Source organism: Vulpes vulpes, chromosome 5 (assembly GCF_048418805.1).
Source record: "Vulpes vulpes isolate BD-2025 chromosome 5, VulVul3, whole genome shotgun sequence".
In the NCBI taxonomy this organism is placed as follows: domain Eukaryota; kingdom Metazoa; phylum Chordata; class Mammalia; order Carnivora; family Canidae; genus Vulpes; species Vulpes vulpes.
In genome coordinates, this window is record NC_132784.1 from 44536053 (window position 1) to 44554308 (window position 18256).

Genomic DNA, 18256 nt, shown 5'->3' on the forward strand with positions numbered 1-18256 from the left:
GGAGAATATATTTAAGTCTCCGAGTAAAACTGCATTGAATAAATACATTTATAGATGGTGTCCTTATTGATATTTTGTTAGAAGTGTTAGATTACACTTACTTAGTAAAGTTTCATTTTGTTTCAGGACTAATTTTCCGTAAGTAAACAACAAACAAAACATATGTGTTTGGTGGAGCAAATTACAAAACATTGTAGAATACTATACTCTTATCATCTTTAGCAAAGTTCCTTTTAATAATACTTTATTTTTCTTAATTGTTATTGCATAATAAATTACCCAAAAACATAATGGCTTATTATAACCCTTTTATTTGCTCATGGGCTTTGCTCAGCTTAGCCTCTCTTGTGGCCTTGCTGGTGGTCATTCATGTTGTTGCATTCAACTTTTTGGTTAGAAGGGAGGTCAGCTAGGGTGACTGAGCTTCCATCTCCATGTAGTCTTCGGGCTTCTCTCTCTCCATAGGACCTCTGGAGCAGCAGAGCCAGACTTAATACATGGTGGCTCAGGGCTCCTAAGAGTGCAAGAAAGCAGTATCTGCTCAGCTAGGGCTTAGGCCTGAAATTAGCACAGCTCTTGTCTTCTCTTGGTTATAGCAAATTACAGGCCCAGCCCAAATTCAAGAGATGGGAACTAAACAAGAGTGTGAACTAGGAGGTATAGTTCATTGGGGTTCACCAGTATAACAGACTACCACACTCCACCTTATTTTAAGGAAATAATACATGATATTATATTAAAGTATACCAAGCATTTTTAAGTAAGAGGCACTCCCACCAGTTAGGTGAAAAAGTATGGGTTCCTGATAAAGCATTTTTAGAAATTCGAATGTGACAGGTACCAGCTGATTCAGTCAGTAGAGCATGTGACTCTTGATCTAAGGATCATGAGTTCAAGCCCCACATTGGATGTAGAGATTACTTTTAAATAAGTAAATAGAAATTAGAGTGTAAGAATGAAAGAGGAAAACCTTTTTTCCTGAGTTTTTCCCTATTACTACCTAAGGTTTCTTTTGCCCTTTGAATTCAAAGTGTAACAAATCTTACTGCACTCTTCTTCCAAAGTAGATTTGAGTCGTCGTACAATTTTAAAATCTACTCCTACAGTAACACATACCTTGTAAGAGAAGTTCTAATTCTGTGAAAGTAGCACAATATTCCTTTAAACATTTCTACACTAGTTTCAAAGACTGCCTCAGAATATGAATATTCACAGAATATCCCTGTGTGTAAGATGTTTTGTCATGTAGCCTTAATAGATTGTCTGTATTGTTGTTCTTCAATTCATGGAGATTAAATCTCAGCATATTGCCAGACACAATAGTATGTGTACCATTTTCCACTCTCTTTAATTTTGAAAGCTGTACTAGCATAGTGTCAGATCAGTTTTTTCTCTCTTTAACCTCTGGAAGTTTGGTTAGTATGTTGATTTTGACAATAAATAGTATTTTAAAACATCATAAAGTGCCAAATACAAGATTTACCTTATGCAAAGCCCTCAGATTTGTCAAATAAATGAAAAAGTCTGTGAGTCACTGTATGAAGTTCCAATATCTAAAGAAATAAGAACTTCTCAACTAGTTACAAAATGTGAATTGAGGTAGCTTTCATAGACTTCCAGAGTTACTTATTTTAGGAAGCACATACCAGCAGTTAATGTTTCTCTTACTAAACAGAGTACCTGGGTGGCTCAGTCTATTAAGCATCTGCCTTTGGCTCAGATCATGATCTCAGGGTCCTGCCCTGCATTGGGCTCCCTGCTCAGCAGGGATCCTGCTCTTCCCTCTCTCTCTGTCCCTCCCCACTGTTCATGCATGTTCATGCTCGCTCGCTCTCTCTCTCTCTCAAATAAATAAATAAAATCTTTAAAAGAATTTTTTCTTACTAAACAAAATTTTCTCTTAGAGCAAATCACTGCCCTGTTTGCTTTAGTAAACAAAAACTATTTTTTGTCTTGAGGTTCCAAAAATGAGAAATAGGATTATTATTTTTTTTTTTTTTTTTATGATAGTCACAGAGAGAGAGAGAGAGAGGCAGAGACATAGGCAGAGCAAGAAGCAGGCTCCATGCACCGGGAGCCTGATGTGGGATTCGATCCGGGGTCTCCAGGATCGCGCCCTGGGCCAAAGGCAGGCGCCAAACCGCTGCGCCACCCAGGGATCCCGAGAAAATGGATTATACTAAAATTTCAAGTTAGAAGAATCTCTACTCATTTAGAAAAATATTTCCTAGCTCTTATCTCACACTTTAGGTTTGTCAGGTTAACTATTTGTTTTCCAATTCTTTGTATACTTTGTTTTTGATATATTAGGCAACTAAAATTGAGTAAAATCTCTTCCATCATTGCTCTGATGCTAGTGTGTCAGTGTCCTAATAAGCTTTACATTAAGTACAATCATGTTCTAAAACTGCTCTCATTGTTCATGCTGATCATTACTTTTGTCAATCCTGTATTCCTTCTAAATGAATCTGATTATATATTTAAAAAAAAATGGTAGGTGGCAATCCAGTATTCTTCATAGACCTATTTATTAATATTCAGAAGCTATTTATTGTTGACCTAATACATCCCTAATAACAGAAAACTTTCCTCTAATTTATTTATACATTTGTTTTGTGATAGAATGTCAGTTTCCCTTCCTTTATAAATTCAGGTTAATTTAACATACGGGTTTTTTTTTTTTTTTAATGTTTCTAATGTAACTGACATTTTCTTCACAAGTTTCTATAGTCAAATTTATTTGGGGCACCTAGGGTGGCTCAGTCAGTTGAGCGTCTGCCTTCAGCTCAGGTTATGATCTCAGGGTCCTGGGACAGAGCCCTGTGTTGAGAGGGAGTCTCTCCCTCTGCCCCTCCCCCTCCTTGTTCTCTCTTTCCCTCTTGCTCTCAGTCTTTCTCTCTCTCAAATAAAGAAACAAAATATTTAAAAAAATAAATAAAGTTTATTTTATTAATATATTCTAGATAGAATATGATACAAGAAAAAAGTGTTTTCTGATTATGCAAATAATGGTTTATTAAAGTTTGAAAATATAGATTATTTTTTAAGTCCAGGATGTGACTATTTCTTTTAGACACACAGTAGTGTACATTTCAACAAGCATGTAGCTTCTGACCACTAAGACATTGCAAAGATAATTTTTTGAAAACAGATTTTCTCTTAGGAAGATAACTTTTACTAATTTGTATTTAAGTATTTAGTATGAAAATTAATGAGAACTAAATTTGGTAAGGATAAGTTTTAATAAAGAATATATATACCTTTTTATGTTTTAAAGCAGGACTGTCTAATAAAATTTTCTGCAATAGCAGATATAATCTATATCTGAGCTGTCCAATAAAGAAACCACTAGCCACATGTGGCTATTAATTAAGCACTTGAATTGTAACTAGTGCTACTAAGGAACTGAATCTTTCATTGTACTTAATTTTTAATCTAAATTTAAATATAAATAACCACATGTAGTGAGTGGCTACCATATTGGACAGTACTGGTCTAAATCTATGAATCAAGGTAGTCTTTGTCCTCATACCATTGTGGTCATAGATATGCTTAATAAATATCTTTAATTAAAATGCTTCTAAGACTGGATATTTCCCTGTGTTTGGTAAAATTTTCTAACTATAGGTAGGAAATTATTATTTGAGTTCTAATTAATTTCTTAGAAATTTATTATCAGTCTTTATCCTCTGTAGGAAGAAGACCGAAAACTGTTAGTTGGATTCTTAGAAGATGTAATGACCCTGCTTTCATTATCTCACGCTCCTCTTGATAGCTTGAAGGCTTCTTTTGTGGAACTGGGGTAAAAATAATAGCTTATAGTTTTTTTTTTATTATTACTCATATAGAGTTTAAAATTGGATTTATAGAATACATAGTTTGAATCTAAAAATATTGGCATACACACCAAATATTTTGGTTTAAGGCCTAAGATTTTTGTTTGTTTTGAGTTTGGATTTTGATTTTGCTTATTTGTACATTCTTAATACTTTGTAATCAACACGTTGTAATAAAAGAGTGGGAGAAAGAGGACAGACATGTTTTATTTGAAGCAGTTAGAGAAATAAAGTTTAGATTTGAAGAAAATTTAGTTTTCTACTGAAAATTCAAACTGAAAAAGGAGCCCAAAGTGAGAGCCAGTTCATTAAGCTCCTTTTTCTGTCCCATTTGATTTGCCTAATCCTGCTTATAATCACATCATTTAGCTGCTATTGTTGTTTTATTTCTGTCTTTACTGAAAACGGGCTTCTGCACTTAATATAATCTTGTGTTTGGATAGGCTTCACAGCCAACTTATCTTTCCATATAGATGATTTGAGTTGATCTGCTTTGATCCTACAATAAACATATGGCATAAGTAGAACACATAGTGCTTCCCCAGTTTTTGTAGATGTAGAAATTAAGCCCCACAGAGGATGTAACTTACCCATCTGACTCTTAGTCCAATGTTCTTTTTTTCCTCCTAGGTAAATTTTGTTTTTCTTTTTTTTTTTTTATTTTACTTTTTATACTATTCAAGAGTTGAAATTTCTGTCATAATTGTAGTTTATAGAGCCTAAAAATATAATTCTCGAATATGCTAAAAGTTTGTAGCTTTGTAAGGTGGCTTCCTTTTTTAAAGAATCTTGGATGTAACCTATTAAACCTATGCAGAGAATTTCATATGTTTTGCCAATATTTTTATCATTAACATTACTTGTAAATGTAGTATTCTTCAGTACACCAGTAAGGCATGTGGCTCTCACTTTTAACACTGAGTTTTTTCTTTCAGTGCAAATCCAGCCTACCATGAGTTATTGTTAACTGTTTTATGGTATGGTGTTGTCCATACTTCAGCACTTGTGAGATGTACTGCTGCTAGAATGTTTGAGGTATGTAAACAAAGGCTTCTCTCAGTAAAGATTATAATGATTGTGTTTAGAAGAAGAAGGGAATGTTTCCTTAAAAAGTCTTTGCATACTGTTACGTTGATGTATATTTTATGCCAGTAAACAATATCTAGTTGTGTACTGTGTGATGGGGCAGAAATTTAGCTTTGATATATTTAAGAATGTTTTCTAGCCTTATTGGTTCCTTGGATGTCATTCTATTATCAGTCTATTTCTCAAATTTTCTTTTAAGTCTTATTTTAATTTCCATCCTATATAAATCTTTCTGACTATACTTTTCTATTTATTGAGATAAAATGGCTACTAAAATAAACTAAAACAATATAAGATATATCTAAAGTTGTAAATTATGGTTGGATTCATGAACAACATTAAAAAATTATTGGAAATATGGAAATACTTTTTGATTAGTTCTATTTGATTATTTCCTCACATATCATATCTAGAATAACATTTCTATACATTAACTGCCCACAGACACTAAGAGAGAAAATCTAGTTTAACTAGATTTTCTTAAATTGCCACCTACCCAAGTTAAGTGTGAAATTGAAATGCCTGTCTTTTGAAAATCAAAATCTCTATCATAGAGGAAATGATTCCATAGCCTACTTGATTAATTTATGTATTCATCTGTTTATTGATTAATTTCTATTTCTGGAACTTGTATATGAAGGCTAAAATTGATGTAGAGTGTTTCTTGTTGCTGTTTAACCTTACCATAGAGCCTGACTGCCTGGGTTCAGTGTCTGTCTTTACCACTTAGTGGCAAATTCAAACTTCTCTGTGCCTTGGTTTCCTCATCTACACAATGAAGGTGATAATAAGTATCCATCTCAAAGGATGTTTGTTAATACAAAATGGGGCAGCCCCGGTGGCGCAGCGGTTTGGCGCTGCCTGCAGCCAGGGGCGTGATCCTGGAGACCCAGGATCGAGTCCCACATCGGGCTCCCTGCGTGGTGCCTGCTTGTAAAATTCTTAAAACCGTGTCTGGCACATAATAAGAACTAAATAAATGTTAGCTATCATCACTTTTTTTTATCATGCTGCTATTTCACAAAATAATATATAGTTTAGGAAACATATATTTATCCAAGCTAAAATTATCCCTGATAGGCATGTGATTCTTAAAATACCTTAAAGTATCTATTTCCATAAAAGGAATTGGATAATTCAGTGCTTTGGATAATTTTTCCTGAACTTCAGAATTTTTCCGTAATTTAAGATAAATTGCCATTTGAAGAACAGGGCACTGGTACTTTTAAAATGTTTATCTTCCAGAACTTCTAAATATATAACATGCATTTGTGAAATCAAAAGAAAATTTCAGTCTTACCAGAAGGTTGAGCATCCTCTGACCATGTTACTTCCTCAGTTATTATATCTATTTGATTTAAAAAAAAACTATAATCAGGTGTTCTTTGTCAAGGTGAATGCCAAATTAACAATTCAGTTTCCTTCTGTAGTAAAAGTTCCTTGTGAGTATAAATAATTTTTCATTATTCAGTATGCTGAAAAAGTCATCCATGAAAGAAAAAAGTTTACCTTTATGTAAAAAACTATGTCTTTAATATATTCTTTTCATAGGATTTATTCTAAGAGCTTAAAAGCTACTTCTTTCTCTTAAACTTTTTTTTCAAATTATGTATGCACTGGAAAAGCATACCATATAACTGAAAATAATTTAAATAAATAAAATGAAATATCATTTTTATTTTTGGGGGGTTATTTCTCATATGTGGCATTTGTCTGGTTTTGGTTTCTATATTTGCAGTCAGTGCTGAGTTGGAAACTTTGCCTGTGCTCCAGCAGTTTTCAGTGTTCTTTCAGGTTGATTATGAACTTCTGAGTCCAATTTGAGAGATGGATTTGTTTCTATATTTTTTCAAACTCATTTATGATAAAAAATTTTCAGTGATCATACCAGTAAAAGTCATTAGTAGAAAAAATTAAAGTTACTTTTGGAGGCACCTGGGTGGCTCTGTCAGTTGATTGCAGCTCAGGTCATGATCTCAGGGTTCTGGGATCAACCCCTGTGATGACCCCCATATCGGGCTCCAGTCTCAATGGCTGTCGGCTTGAGGATACTCACTCACATTCTCCCTTTGTCTCTCTCACCCTGCTCATTCTCACTATGTAAAATAAATCTTAAAAAACAATAAAGTTACCTTTTTGTCAATGATCCTCATTTTGAACAAGATGATACTAAAAGAATAAGAATGTTTTGTAAGGTTTTTTTATACTAATATTCTATAACATAAAATTATGCCTGCTTCCCCCCACCCGCAGTGAATTAATTCAAAATAAAAACATAGAAACCAGGCCATTTATAATAAAAGAAAATTTTTAATGTGAGACCAGAAACTGTTGAGAAGTAACTGAGAATTGGAACATAACAGGAACATAATAAGAGATATTTAATAAAAATGAATGCTAAATGTAGCTCTAAGTTTTCATACAGCAGGACAAAAAGGGGAAACCCAGTCAATCATATCATTCTAATTAAGTAAGAGGCAGTATGTTACTTTTTGAAGTAGCAAATTGTTATTTAAATTGATTTTTAAGGAAACCTGATCATATAACATAATGGATTTCCCAGAACGTACAGAAAAAAACTTCATGTAATGAATCCTCATAAAGATGCTAAGCATGTAACAGTAGCCAACTCAAAGATGGCTGGGGCTCTGAAAGGGATGTGACTGAGTTTGTTTTCTAACTCTGCCTATTGCCTCCAAAACCCCAGACAAATTACTTAATTTCCCCAAGGCTTCATTTCTTCGCGTTAAAATATTGGTAATAATTGTACTTAGTTTTAACAATCAAATGATACATTTTATGTAAAATGTATAATTATCAGTAGCTCTTAAATTTTGCTTTTTGGCTTTCCAACTTAATAAAGAAATTACACTTAAAAATGCAGAGCAAGGGGGAATCCCTGGGTTGGTCAGCGGTTAGGCGCCTGTCTTCAGCCCAGGGCGTGATCCTGGAGTCCTGGGATCGAGTTCCGCATCAGGCTCCCTGTGTGGAGCCTGCTTCTCCCTCTGCCTGTGTCTCTACCTCTCTCTCTTTCTCTCTCTTTCTCTCTCTCTCTCTCTCTCTCTCTCTCTATGTGTGTGTGTGTCTCTCACATGAATAAATAAATAAAATCTTTTTTAAAAAAATGCAGAGCAGGGATGCCTGGGTGGCTCAGCAGTTGAGCGTCTCTGCCTTTGGCTCAGGGCATGATCCCAGAGTCCCAGGATCAAGTCCCATATCAGGCTCCCCTTCTCCCTCTGCCTGTGTCTCTGCCTCTCTCCATGTCTCTCATAAATAAATAAAATCTTTAAAAAAAATTTTTTTTTAATGCAGAGCAGTGAAAAATTAACTTGTTCCCTAGATTATCCCTTCTTTTTCTTCTTAAATGCTTTTTGGCTGCATAAGGTAGCAGGCACTTTGAGATACACTTTACTGATTTGGATCTAAGCTATCTTATTTATAAAGCAGTACAGAGAAGAAAGTTTTATTTAACAGTATTTGAACTTCTTTCCCCTTTCTTTCTGCTTGACATCTATAATGTTATTATATAACATTATATGACATCTTATTGTCAAACTAAGAATCCTACATAAAGTGAGCTCTCCTGTCCCTGATATGATAGATATGTGGGAAGAAATGTGTTAACACACACATAAGGTTGTGTTTTTTGTTATTAAAAATTCCACGGCATCTTCCATCTTCCGTGAGGCCTAGATCCATTACAAGGTGAACAGATTGATTGGCTATAGGATTAATCTGTTTTTAAATTCTGAAATTCAGAATATAGGATTAAGCTCTTGCCCTTTTAAAAACAAAATGTATACTGCTCAGTATTGGCCTCTTCTAGATTTAGGGTTGGTTGCTAAATGAATTATTTTATCATTGGATTATAGAAATAGGTCTGTGCTTATCGTATTTGTTTTCTCATTCATTTCAGCTTTTAGAGAAATGCAAAACAACAAACTGTAAATGTTAACTACTTGGACCAGCCAAAACAATTTTTTAATTAATAATTTCTTCTTTCAAATATCTCCTAAATCTTAAATCCATGGAGCATTCATAATAATTAAACTCACATTTCTTGAATACCTAATCTTTGTCAGACACAGTATTTAGGTATATTATGTGTGGTGGTAGCACAACGATCCTTTAAGATAGATTACTATCACCACGTTCAGATGAGAAAACTGAGTTTCAAGAGATTATGTGATACATCTAAGGCCACGTGGCTGATAAGTGGAGAGCTAGAGTCTGAACCCAGGTCTAATTCCCACATGTAATACTTTCCATTTAGGCTGCATTATGTCTCTGTACTTCAAAAGAGAAAGCTCTGTGATGTAAAAGGTTGGGAATTGTCCTGGATTTTTAAGTTGACTTGCAATAGAACAATCAGAAGCAGTTTAGTGGTAGTTGCTAGCCATTTGAATTTGGTTTAAAAACAGTCCAGTTTGTACCTTCTTGGTCATAATAAAATGACTCGAGATGTATTTCAATAAATTTAACCATACAACCCAGAAAATATATATATATACATATACATATATATATATATACATATATATATATATATTTAGTTAGAAAGAAAGAAAGAAAGAAAGAAGGAAAGAAAGAAGAAAAGCTTTCTTTTAAATTGCATTTCATTGAACACAGAAATTGCATGGAGACTTTGACCAAAAGTACAAACTGCTAACAAATTGGTTACAAACTCTTTTCATAGACTGCTAGGCTATTTAAGCTTTATTTCCCTGCTAAGCATTCTCTGCCTTTATAAAGCACTCTAGTAGCAGTATTTGCTTAGCTTCTAATTTTGGTTTTGCGTTTTCTCTCTTTCTCTTGGTTGTTCCTTCCTTCTTCCCGTGGCACTGTTTGCTCTTTCCATGCATCACCTGTGAATCCCCCCTGTGTTGGCCAATCAGCTGTTGGTGAAGGGGGTGAATGAAACTCTGGTAGCTCAGAGGGTTGTTCCTGCTCTCATTACTCTCTCCAGTGACCCTGAAATGTAAGTGTCATCCCTGCCTTTTACATTCAGCATCCCTTTCAAAATGTGCCTGTCAAGAAATAACCATCAGCTTTTAAATTCTTTAAAGAATATATTTATCTCTTTAAAATAACAATATTGGATTATGTTCACTTGATTTTAAACTTCATCATACTGTTCATGTATCTTTTTTTTATGTCGACTGTCACATTTGGAGGCCATATATGAAAATAATACATTAATAGTATTCTCAATAAACATTTCCAAAACTTAAAATATGCTGATGGACTATTTCTTCCAGGCCAAGAAAGGATGCTCTTCTAATCTCACTAACATGTTGTTACCAGTAAGTATAGTGGCATGAACCAAAGGCTTAACATTTTAATGTCTCATGTGGGTGACTAAACCGAGAAAGACCAATGAGTCTGCCTGCCCATCCTCAGTCACAGCTAACCCAGTTCTCATTCCAGTTTACCAAACCATTTTTTATTGCATGTTGACTGGTTTACAGCTGACTCTTCGAGGCATGAGTGAAGCGTTAGTTGACAAGCGGGTTGCTCCGGCCCTTGTTACCTTGTCCAGTGATCCTGAATTGTGAGTTCCACAGACTGCGACCTTAAGTTATCCTGTCTGTCTTTTTGAGCATTCTTCTTGGTCTGCTTTTTTTTTAATTTAATTTGTCATTGCTAGAGACTAATACAGTATATTTACCTTGTACTTACTTTGATATACATTTTAATAATCAGTTTTTCATCTCAAAGAAAGTTTCAGTTTCTTTCTTTTTTAATTCTAACAGCTCTGTCAGAATTGCCACAATTCCGGCCTTTGGCACTATTATGGAAACGGTTATTCAGAGAGAGGTAGGAAATGATTGAAATTTGTTATCTATGTACTGTTGAGGTGATGATACATTACCAACATGTACCCAGTGGTGGGGGGCAGGAAGCATTATGCCTTTCATTTTATCTCTTGTTGAGGTATGGGCCAGAGGAATATCTCAATATTTGAAAACATGAGGGCTTTACCCGAAATATATTTTCATATCTTAAGGAAATCTCTAGTCTTTCTTCTCAATTAGAAAATTAATTATATGCCAACTCTTAGATGTCCCATTTTAAGCCTAGATGAGTTTTGTAGTTTTGAATAATCCTTCAAACCAGATCTAGTTCCAAAGGCTTCTATTACCCAGTAGACATCTAGAAAGCCTGATTCCTAATCAGGAATAAATTCCTAATTACCAGTTTGCACAAATCTGAAGACATTTTGCAAGGTAACTTGAGGAACACAAACCTATTTCATTTTTGCAAATGGAGGCTAGAGGCACCTCCGTTCTCATAACTGTGTCATTGATACCAAGGTGTAAGTCTAGTGGGCTAGTATCATGCTGTTGCAGCCATATGACTGTGACAACCCTCTGTCATGCCTGCTTCAGGAGATTATCAAGCTCTTTCTCTGTAACAGTGTATTTTTATTTAGAAACTTGTAATTTAGGTCAAGTTAATGTGCATTAACTATAAGACATTAACTGAAACATTAACTATAAGACACTTCTCAGCATTTATATCAGAATTTTATTCTTTATAATCAAATTGGACGTGTTTTTATACAAATAAAAAACCCTATACTTTAGAAAATAAATCCTTGGTGAACATATTACATAGCCACTTAAATGGAAAGATTTTACACCCCCGCCCAAAAAAAGGAAACACTATTTTATGAAGTTCCTTTCTCATAAAGATTTTTTAATAACAAAAATTAAACAACTTAGTTATGAGGGAAAGAAGTTTTCCATTTTTTCCCTATATATTTCACTGGTGAAGCAACATGAAAAAGTATCATTCTGCAAAGCTTGCAGTCTTGGCAGAATTTCAACATGTTCTTAAATCCTAAAATAAAAATGACTTTTAGGGAAATGTGAGTAAGATGTAAGTCATTAATGACTCATTGCTTTCAGAAGGTGAATAATTGGGTAGTTTACACTGTGATTGGTTTTTAAGAATTAAAACTTAAATCATTATAAATTTATCTGTTTTTCTCTAAATACTATGGGGTCTTTTGATTTCACATTTTGTTAGGGAACATTTGTATTTTCAAAAAATATAAAAAATTAACATAAAAAATGTAAAACCTTTCTAAGCCAGAAGACTAAAAGTTCTTTTTAATTGCAAATTTCTACTGTCATGTTAGTATAAAACATTTGAACCCATGCTGCAAGCCATGTTTAATGTGTAACGTTCTCTTTAACAACTCTATTCCGTTTTTAATATTCTGCAAAATAACGGTACAATATCCAATTTTAAGTTGCTGGAAAGGGTGAAAATGCAGTTGGCTTCTTTCCTGGAAGATCCTCAGTACCAAGACCAGTATTCTTTGCATACAGAGATCATAAAAACATTTGGTAGAGTTGGACCTAATGCAGAACCAAGGTTCCGAGATGAGTGTAAGTTGCATTATTCTACCTTTTTTTTATGAATTGTAATGTAAGATCAAAGCCAGAAGCTTCTCTCAGGATTTGTCCTTTGTTAAAGCCCTTTTATACTTCATCTTTCATGTACTGAAAGCTAAAAGTGAACCAAGTTGACTGTTATGAACTGATCAGTAATACTATTACTGGATAGTTTATACTACATATTTACTGCTGTAATACATGTGAAAAGTAACTCAAAGTTATTTTTAAAACATTTTTAAATAACTGTAAATTTCAAAATACTATGCTGTGTTCTATTTAAAGCTTACTGTTTAATTCTCATTTTTAAGGAAATTTTTATGGGTTCTAGACATGTTCTTATGAAAAATATGCTTTTCTTTCACTTACCATGCCATTTAGTGATTTTGTTTTAATGCACAGCTTGTTGATCTAAATGATTTGCATAATTATCTGCTAAGGCATTTTTTCTAGTTTCTATAATATCTCTTTTACTGTAGGCCTCAGCCTTTATGAGAGCAATTTCTTTTAGAGGCATCTAAGAATCCAGTAATTATTACTCCAAAAGCATATGTCAGTTATCACTGCTATACTTCAGTCCTTTCATTTTTAGCAATTGACATGCCCTAGAGAGGACCACAAGTTTGGCTTCTTAAAGTTATTTTGGTTTCTAATACAAAATTGGATTCTCCCATGGTCTAGTTGTTGCATATCTGGCCTGATATTTTTTAACGTAAGAGTCATCAACAAAAAATATTGTTAATTTTTGGATAGCAGTATCCAAAATGTCTTTTGAGGGCATAGTACTTACTGAGCTAAGGAAACACAATCACAAAATTATTTTTTAGTAGATAATGTTAATAACATGAGAAAATAGCAGTATTTCACTATTAGTTAACAGGAAACAGTTTGGTATTTTAGTTAGCAATAGGGATAGTTTGCATATACTGTAGTGTCAGATTTACAAGTGATCCTAGTGAAAACTCTGAAGGTACTTTGACCAGCATTGTTGAGGGTGTCATTACTCTGAAGTGGAGACACTAAATCTTGGCTCTTGGATCAAGGAATTGGCTAAGAGGCAGTGAGTCTTCGGTGGGTGCCATGTTGTTGAGTTAGTAACTCTCTAGAACATGATCTAACCTCTTTGTGTCCATTCAAAAGAAACATTTACACATCACAGAGAAGAAAGAAAGAAGAATATTATTATTATTATCATAATAATCCCAAAATAACAAAGGTCAGCTTGGGAAAAGATTGACAATAGATGTTTCTACTGCTTGAATAGATGAAATAAACCATTTGTTATCCCTGTCTTCCTTCTACAACTTAATGTATACCCACAAATACGTCTTATACAATCTTCCTTCATATTTTGGTACAACCAGAATTTTTCCCCCTTTAAAACAAAACAAACAAAACATTTTTTTCCCTTTGTACTTATTGCCCAATCAATTGGCTTTCCTTTTACTTTATTTTTTTTTTTCCCTTTTACTTTAAAACTTTACCCTGAGGACTTTAATATGCTGTGTTAATATGGTTGATGGCATCCATATTGACAAGGATGCCATACTGTCAACCATCTTTATTTTTATTTATTTATTTATTTATATTATATATATAATATATATTATATATATAATATATAATATATATTATCATATTATTTATTTATATTTATATGACAATTGCTTTTAATTGAGTTTAGAGGAAGGACAGAGAATTATTGGGTTGTAAGATCTTCCTCAGAATGGCATTTTGGATGTTTGTCATTCTGTTTCTTAGAAATAGAGGACATTGGTTCATCCAATGGACTTTCTTCTTTCCTAGCTCTTCATTATCACAGGACGTTCTTGTCATGATTCTTTTACAGGGGCCATTGGTTTTATCTGGAACACAATTCAGTCTTTTTGTTGTTGTTTTCAGTTTTTTACTTTATAAAGCTCTCTGAAAATGTTCATATTCTAGAGATTTTCTAAGATGGCAATTTTACATCTCAGGTTAGGTTTTTTTTTTTTTTTTTTTTTTTTTTTTCTCTCCCCTTTAAGAAGTTCTTTATTTCAGTTCTTTTTTTTTTTTTTTCCTTCTTTATTTCAGTTCTGAGCCCACTTACAAAAGAGAGGGTAAGATTCTCTTTACTTTGGCTGTGGATCTACTCCAAATATTTTTTGAAAGTTTATTGAAATCCATTTTTACAAAGTCTCCTATTGATTTATCTATATTTTGTTTGTAGTTTAGATTCTGTCCAATCTGCCCTTAAGAGAAAGGCTTCTGCAATGGCCTTATGTTGTGCATTTCCTATTTTCCTTGCCCACTGAAGGTCAGTTGTAGAATTATGCATATCTTGGTTATTAAATCTTTTAATCATTTATTTCCATCTGAGAGGTTATCTTAATTAAGTAAATTAATTGCTACAAATGGGTAGCTAGAATAATTTACATATAATGTTGAATCCTGTAGTAAATTTTTGTCTATCTTTGGAGATTTAGGAGGATCTTTAATTATAGTCTTTAATTGGCTCTAGAGTTAAAGTAACTTCTATAAATTTGTTTTCTAGTTAAGGAGTTTTAAGGGCTTGTTGTGCAATATGGTTATTGAGTTTCTGAGAAAAACATTAAGGAAAGGATTGCTTGTTTAGGAGGTCAGAAAAGGAGCAAAAAGAATAAAGAGGCCATGTGTCAATAGATAACGAAGTTCAAGGACCCTTCCAAAGGTTTGGATAGAAGTGAATCTCAAAGATTCTCTTTAAGAGAAAATTCTCAAAGAGAGCCTCTTAGAGCCACCATTTTTTGAGGCCTCAGCATGCCAGTTAGTGGAGTTGCCGTGAATTCAGTGGGAAATCAATGAATGTTTGGAGTTTTTGTCTTCCAGTTTTTCTAGAACTCCTCTTAAATATGTTGTTACTAATTTTGATAAGTCAAAATACCCTAAAAATGGCCAATGTTATTCTAAGTTTTCATGGGGGATTTTTTTTTTTTTTTTTGGCATTTACTAATGTAAATATAAAAGTTGTGATTTTAATGTCAGTTTGTTAGGAAGCAGGAGGTTTTTCTAGGAGGAGATTATGGCTTTCACCTACACAAACTCAATGCAAACACAAAAGAAGTCACTGCAGTTGATCCAGAAGTATGTGCTTATGAGTGGTGTTTTGGGTTCCCCATCCAAGCAGAGATTAGAAAGGGGCCCTGTGAGCAATACTTTAATAGTCACTGACCCTGGAACCATTTCTCCAAGGAACCCTGGTTTTATGGGGAACCTGGTATTTAAGAAACACAGTCTTAGGCTTCATTGCTACTGAATTGGTTACTGTTTTTTGGTCCCTCACTTTTATTTTAGCAGTAGGTTGTCTATATTTTTGAAATTTTATACTATCATTGAGACAGAAGAGGATATTGAGCCCTTTGAGTGACTTTTTTTTAATAAATTAATTTTTTATTGGTGTTCAATTTACCAACATACAGAATAACACCCAATGCTCGTCCCGTCAAGTGTCCCCCTCAGTGCCCGTCACTCACTCACCCCCACCCTCCACCCTCCTCCCCTTCCACCACCCCTAGTTCGTTTCCCAGAGTTAGGAGTCTTTATGTTCTGTCTCCCTTTCTGATATTTCCCACACATTTCTTCTCCCTTCCCTTATATTCCCTTTCACTGTTATTTATATTCCCCAAGTGAATGAGAACATACACTCCGATTTGTCCTTTTCCGATTGACTTACTTCACTCAGCATAATACCCTTCAGTTCCATCCACGTTGAAGCAAATGGTGGGTATTTGTCGTTTCTAATGGCTGAGTACTATTCCATTGTATACATAAACCACATCTTCTTTATCCATTCATCTTTCGATGGACACCGAGGCTCCTTCCACAGTTTGGCTATTGTGGACATTGCTGCTAGAAACATCGGGGTGCAGGTGTCCTGGCGTTTCACTGCATCCGAATCTTTGGGGTAAATCCCCAACAGTGCAATTGCTGGGTCGTAGGGCAGGTCTATTTTTAACTCTTTGAGGAACCTCCATACAGTTTTCCAGAGTGGCTGCACCAGTTCCCTTTGAGTGACTTGAACTAAACTACCAGTGCTATTTGACATTAGTCTTGCTAAGAACTTGAGAAACTAAAGCTGAGAATTGTTTAATAAAGGAGTAAAATAATTTGATATTGAAAAAGAGTAAGTACACTATATTTGTCCTTTGTTTAATTGCAGTGGTAATATCTGATTTTTATAAAGAAACTTATTTTAAAGATAAAGGTAGATTGTTTACATTTGTTTATTTGGTTTTCAAATTGGGAAATTTAATTTCAATGAGGCCAAATGACCTGTAGACACCTTCATAATTAGGTTATAGAGACAGTGAGTGCTATGTCTGCCTTCCAAATGTTTTTATTCTGAGAAACATGCTTTCTTATCCAGTAAAAAGCAAGGAATGAAATCATCTAGAATTAAAATGAAATTTTATAAATTTTAAAATGAAAAAAAATTTTAATGTATAAGTGTAGTGTATGCAGCGTTTTGGATAAAAGTCTAACCTTTTCTTTTTCTTTTTTTCAGTTGTTATACCACACTTGCATAAATTAGCCTTGGTGAACAATTTACAAATTGTGGATTCTAAAAGACTGGATATTGCTACCCATCTTTTTGAAGCCTACAGTGCACTTTCCTGTTGTTGTATCCTTGCTATATTACCATGTATCTAAATTTACATAACCAATCTTACAGTGAATCTCAGTTGTTAAAGCTTGGAAGGTAGTATTTTTTTTCTTCAACTTAACTTACATAATAGTTATAGAAAATTAAAATTTGGTTTGGCTTGCCCCACTGCTTATTCTAAGCCATCTCTCTCTCTTTTTTTTTTTTTTTTTTTTTTTTTTAGATTTTATTTATTTATTTATTTGAGAGAAAGAGCAAGAGAGCACACTGGGGCGGTGCAGAGGGGGAGGGAGATGCATAGGGGCAAGGCTCAGAGCTCAGTCCCAGGACCCTGGGGTCATGACCCCAGCTGCAGGCAGACACTTAACCAATTGAGCCACCCAGGTGCCCACCATCTCATAATTTTAAAAGATAGTTTTAAGTCCTCCGTGTATATATGTTCTATAATTTTGAAACACTAAAGTTTTATCTGTGTTAATTGGCCATGTGTCTGAGCACAAAATGAGTTAAAGCTGAGGCTTCTGTTAATCAAAAGGAAGCCTTCCTTGTATGTGTTCTGGCATTTGCGTTTTTCATTAATGTTTAACCATCTGTATCCAGTGGAATGCTATGGAGAGATATCACTCATTGAGGAAGTACAGTGCCAACATGGCTGATCATCTCCAGTGATGGTAGAACTGAAGGAAAACTCAAAGATCATCTAACTCATGTCAGCCACTAAATTTTATAAATGATTAAAGCTTGAAGATATTAGTGACTTCTGTTTTTTATAGTTAAAAAGCAAAACTGTGACTAGAACAAAGAACTTTAGCTATCCTGTTACATGTTCTCTTTACTATTCCAGGCCTAGTAAAATAAAACTAAGAAGGAAGCAAAGATAAAGATGGGCAGAGTGAGCTCCAGCTTTTCTGCTCTCCCATTAAAAGGCAGGCAAGGTTAAGAAAGATGAAATAGATCAAAAAAGGAGTGAAAGGCTGAATACGCAAACATCTATGAAAGTACATGCTAGATAGCATAATCAGAAAATTCTGATTATAATAGAAAAAAATGACAGTAGAGAGATTTCCTATGAGAAAACAGTACAGAGGAAGAGTTTGAGGATTAATATTTAGGATTCCAGGGCAGCCTGGGTGGCTCAGCAGTTTAGCGCCACCTTCAGCCCAGGGCCTGATCCTGGAGACCTGGGATCCAGTCCCATGTTGGGCTCCCCCTGCATGGAGCCTGCTTCTCCCTCTGCCTGTGTCTCTGCCTCTCTCTCTCTCTCTCTCTCTCTCTCTCTCTCTCTCTCGTGTCTCTCATGAATAAATAAA

The 18256-nt window shown here is 34.3% G+C and overlaps 1 protein-coding gene across 12 annotated transcripts in view; it reads left to right on the top strand.

The window, feature by feature from the left end:
• RELCH (RAB11 binding and LisH domain, coiled-coil and HEAT repeat containing) overlaps positions 1-18256 on the top strand; it is a 113231-nt gene that overhangs the window by 76360 nt on the left and 18615 nt on the right. For 8 of the 12 annotated variants that reach the window (XM_025997704.2, XM_025997706.2, XM_025997709.2 and 5 more), the window contains 6 exons: positions 3696-3802; positions 4772-4871; positions 9818-9900; positions 10676-10739; positions 12181-12319; positions 16848-16964. In XM_025997704.2, coding sequence (XP_025853489.1) covers positions 3696-3802; positions 4772-4871; positions 9818-9900; positions 10676-10739; positions 12181-12319; positions 16848-16964 — 610 coding nt within the window. Of the gene's footprint in view, positions 1-3695; positions 3803-4771; positions 4872-9817; positions 9901-10390; positions 10474-10675; positions 10740-12180; positions 12320-16847; positions 16965-18256 lie in introns of those variants that run through there. The other 4 variants (XM_072758035.1, XM_025997703.2, XM_025997705.2 and 1 more) reach the window with 2 other exon arrangements.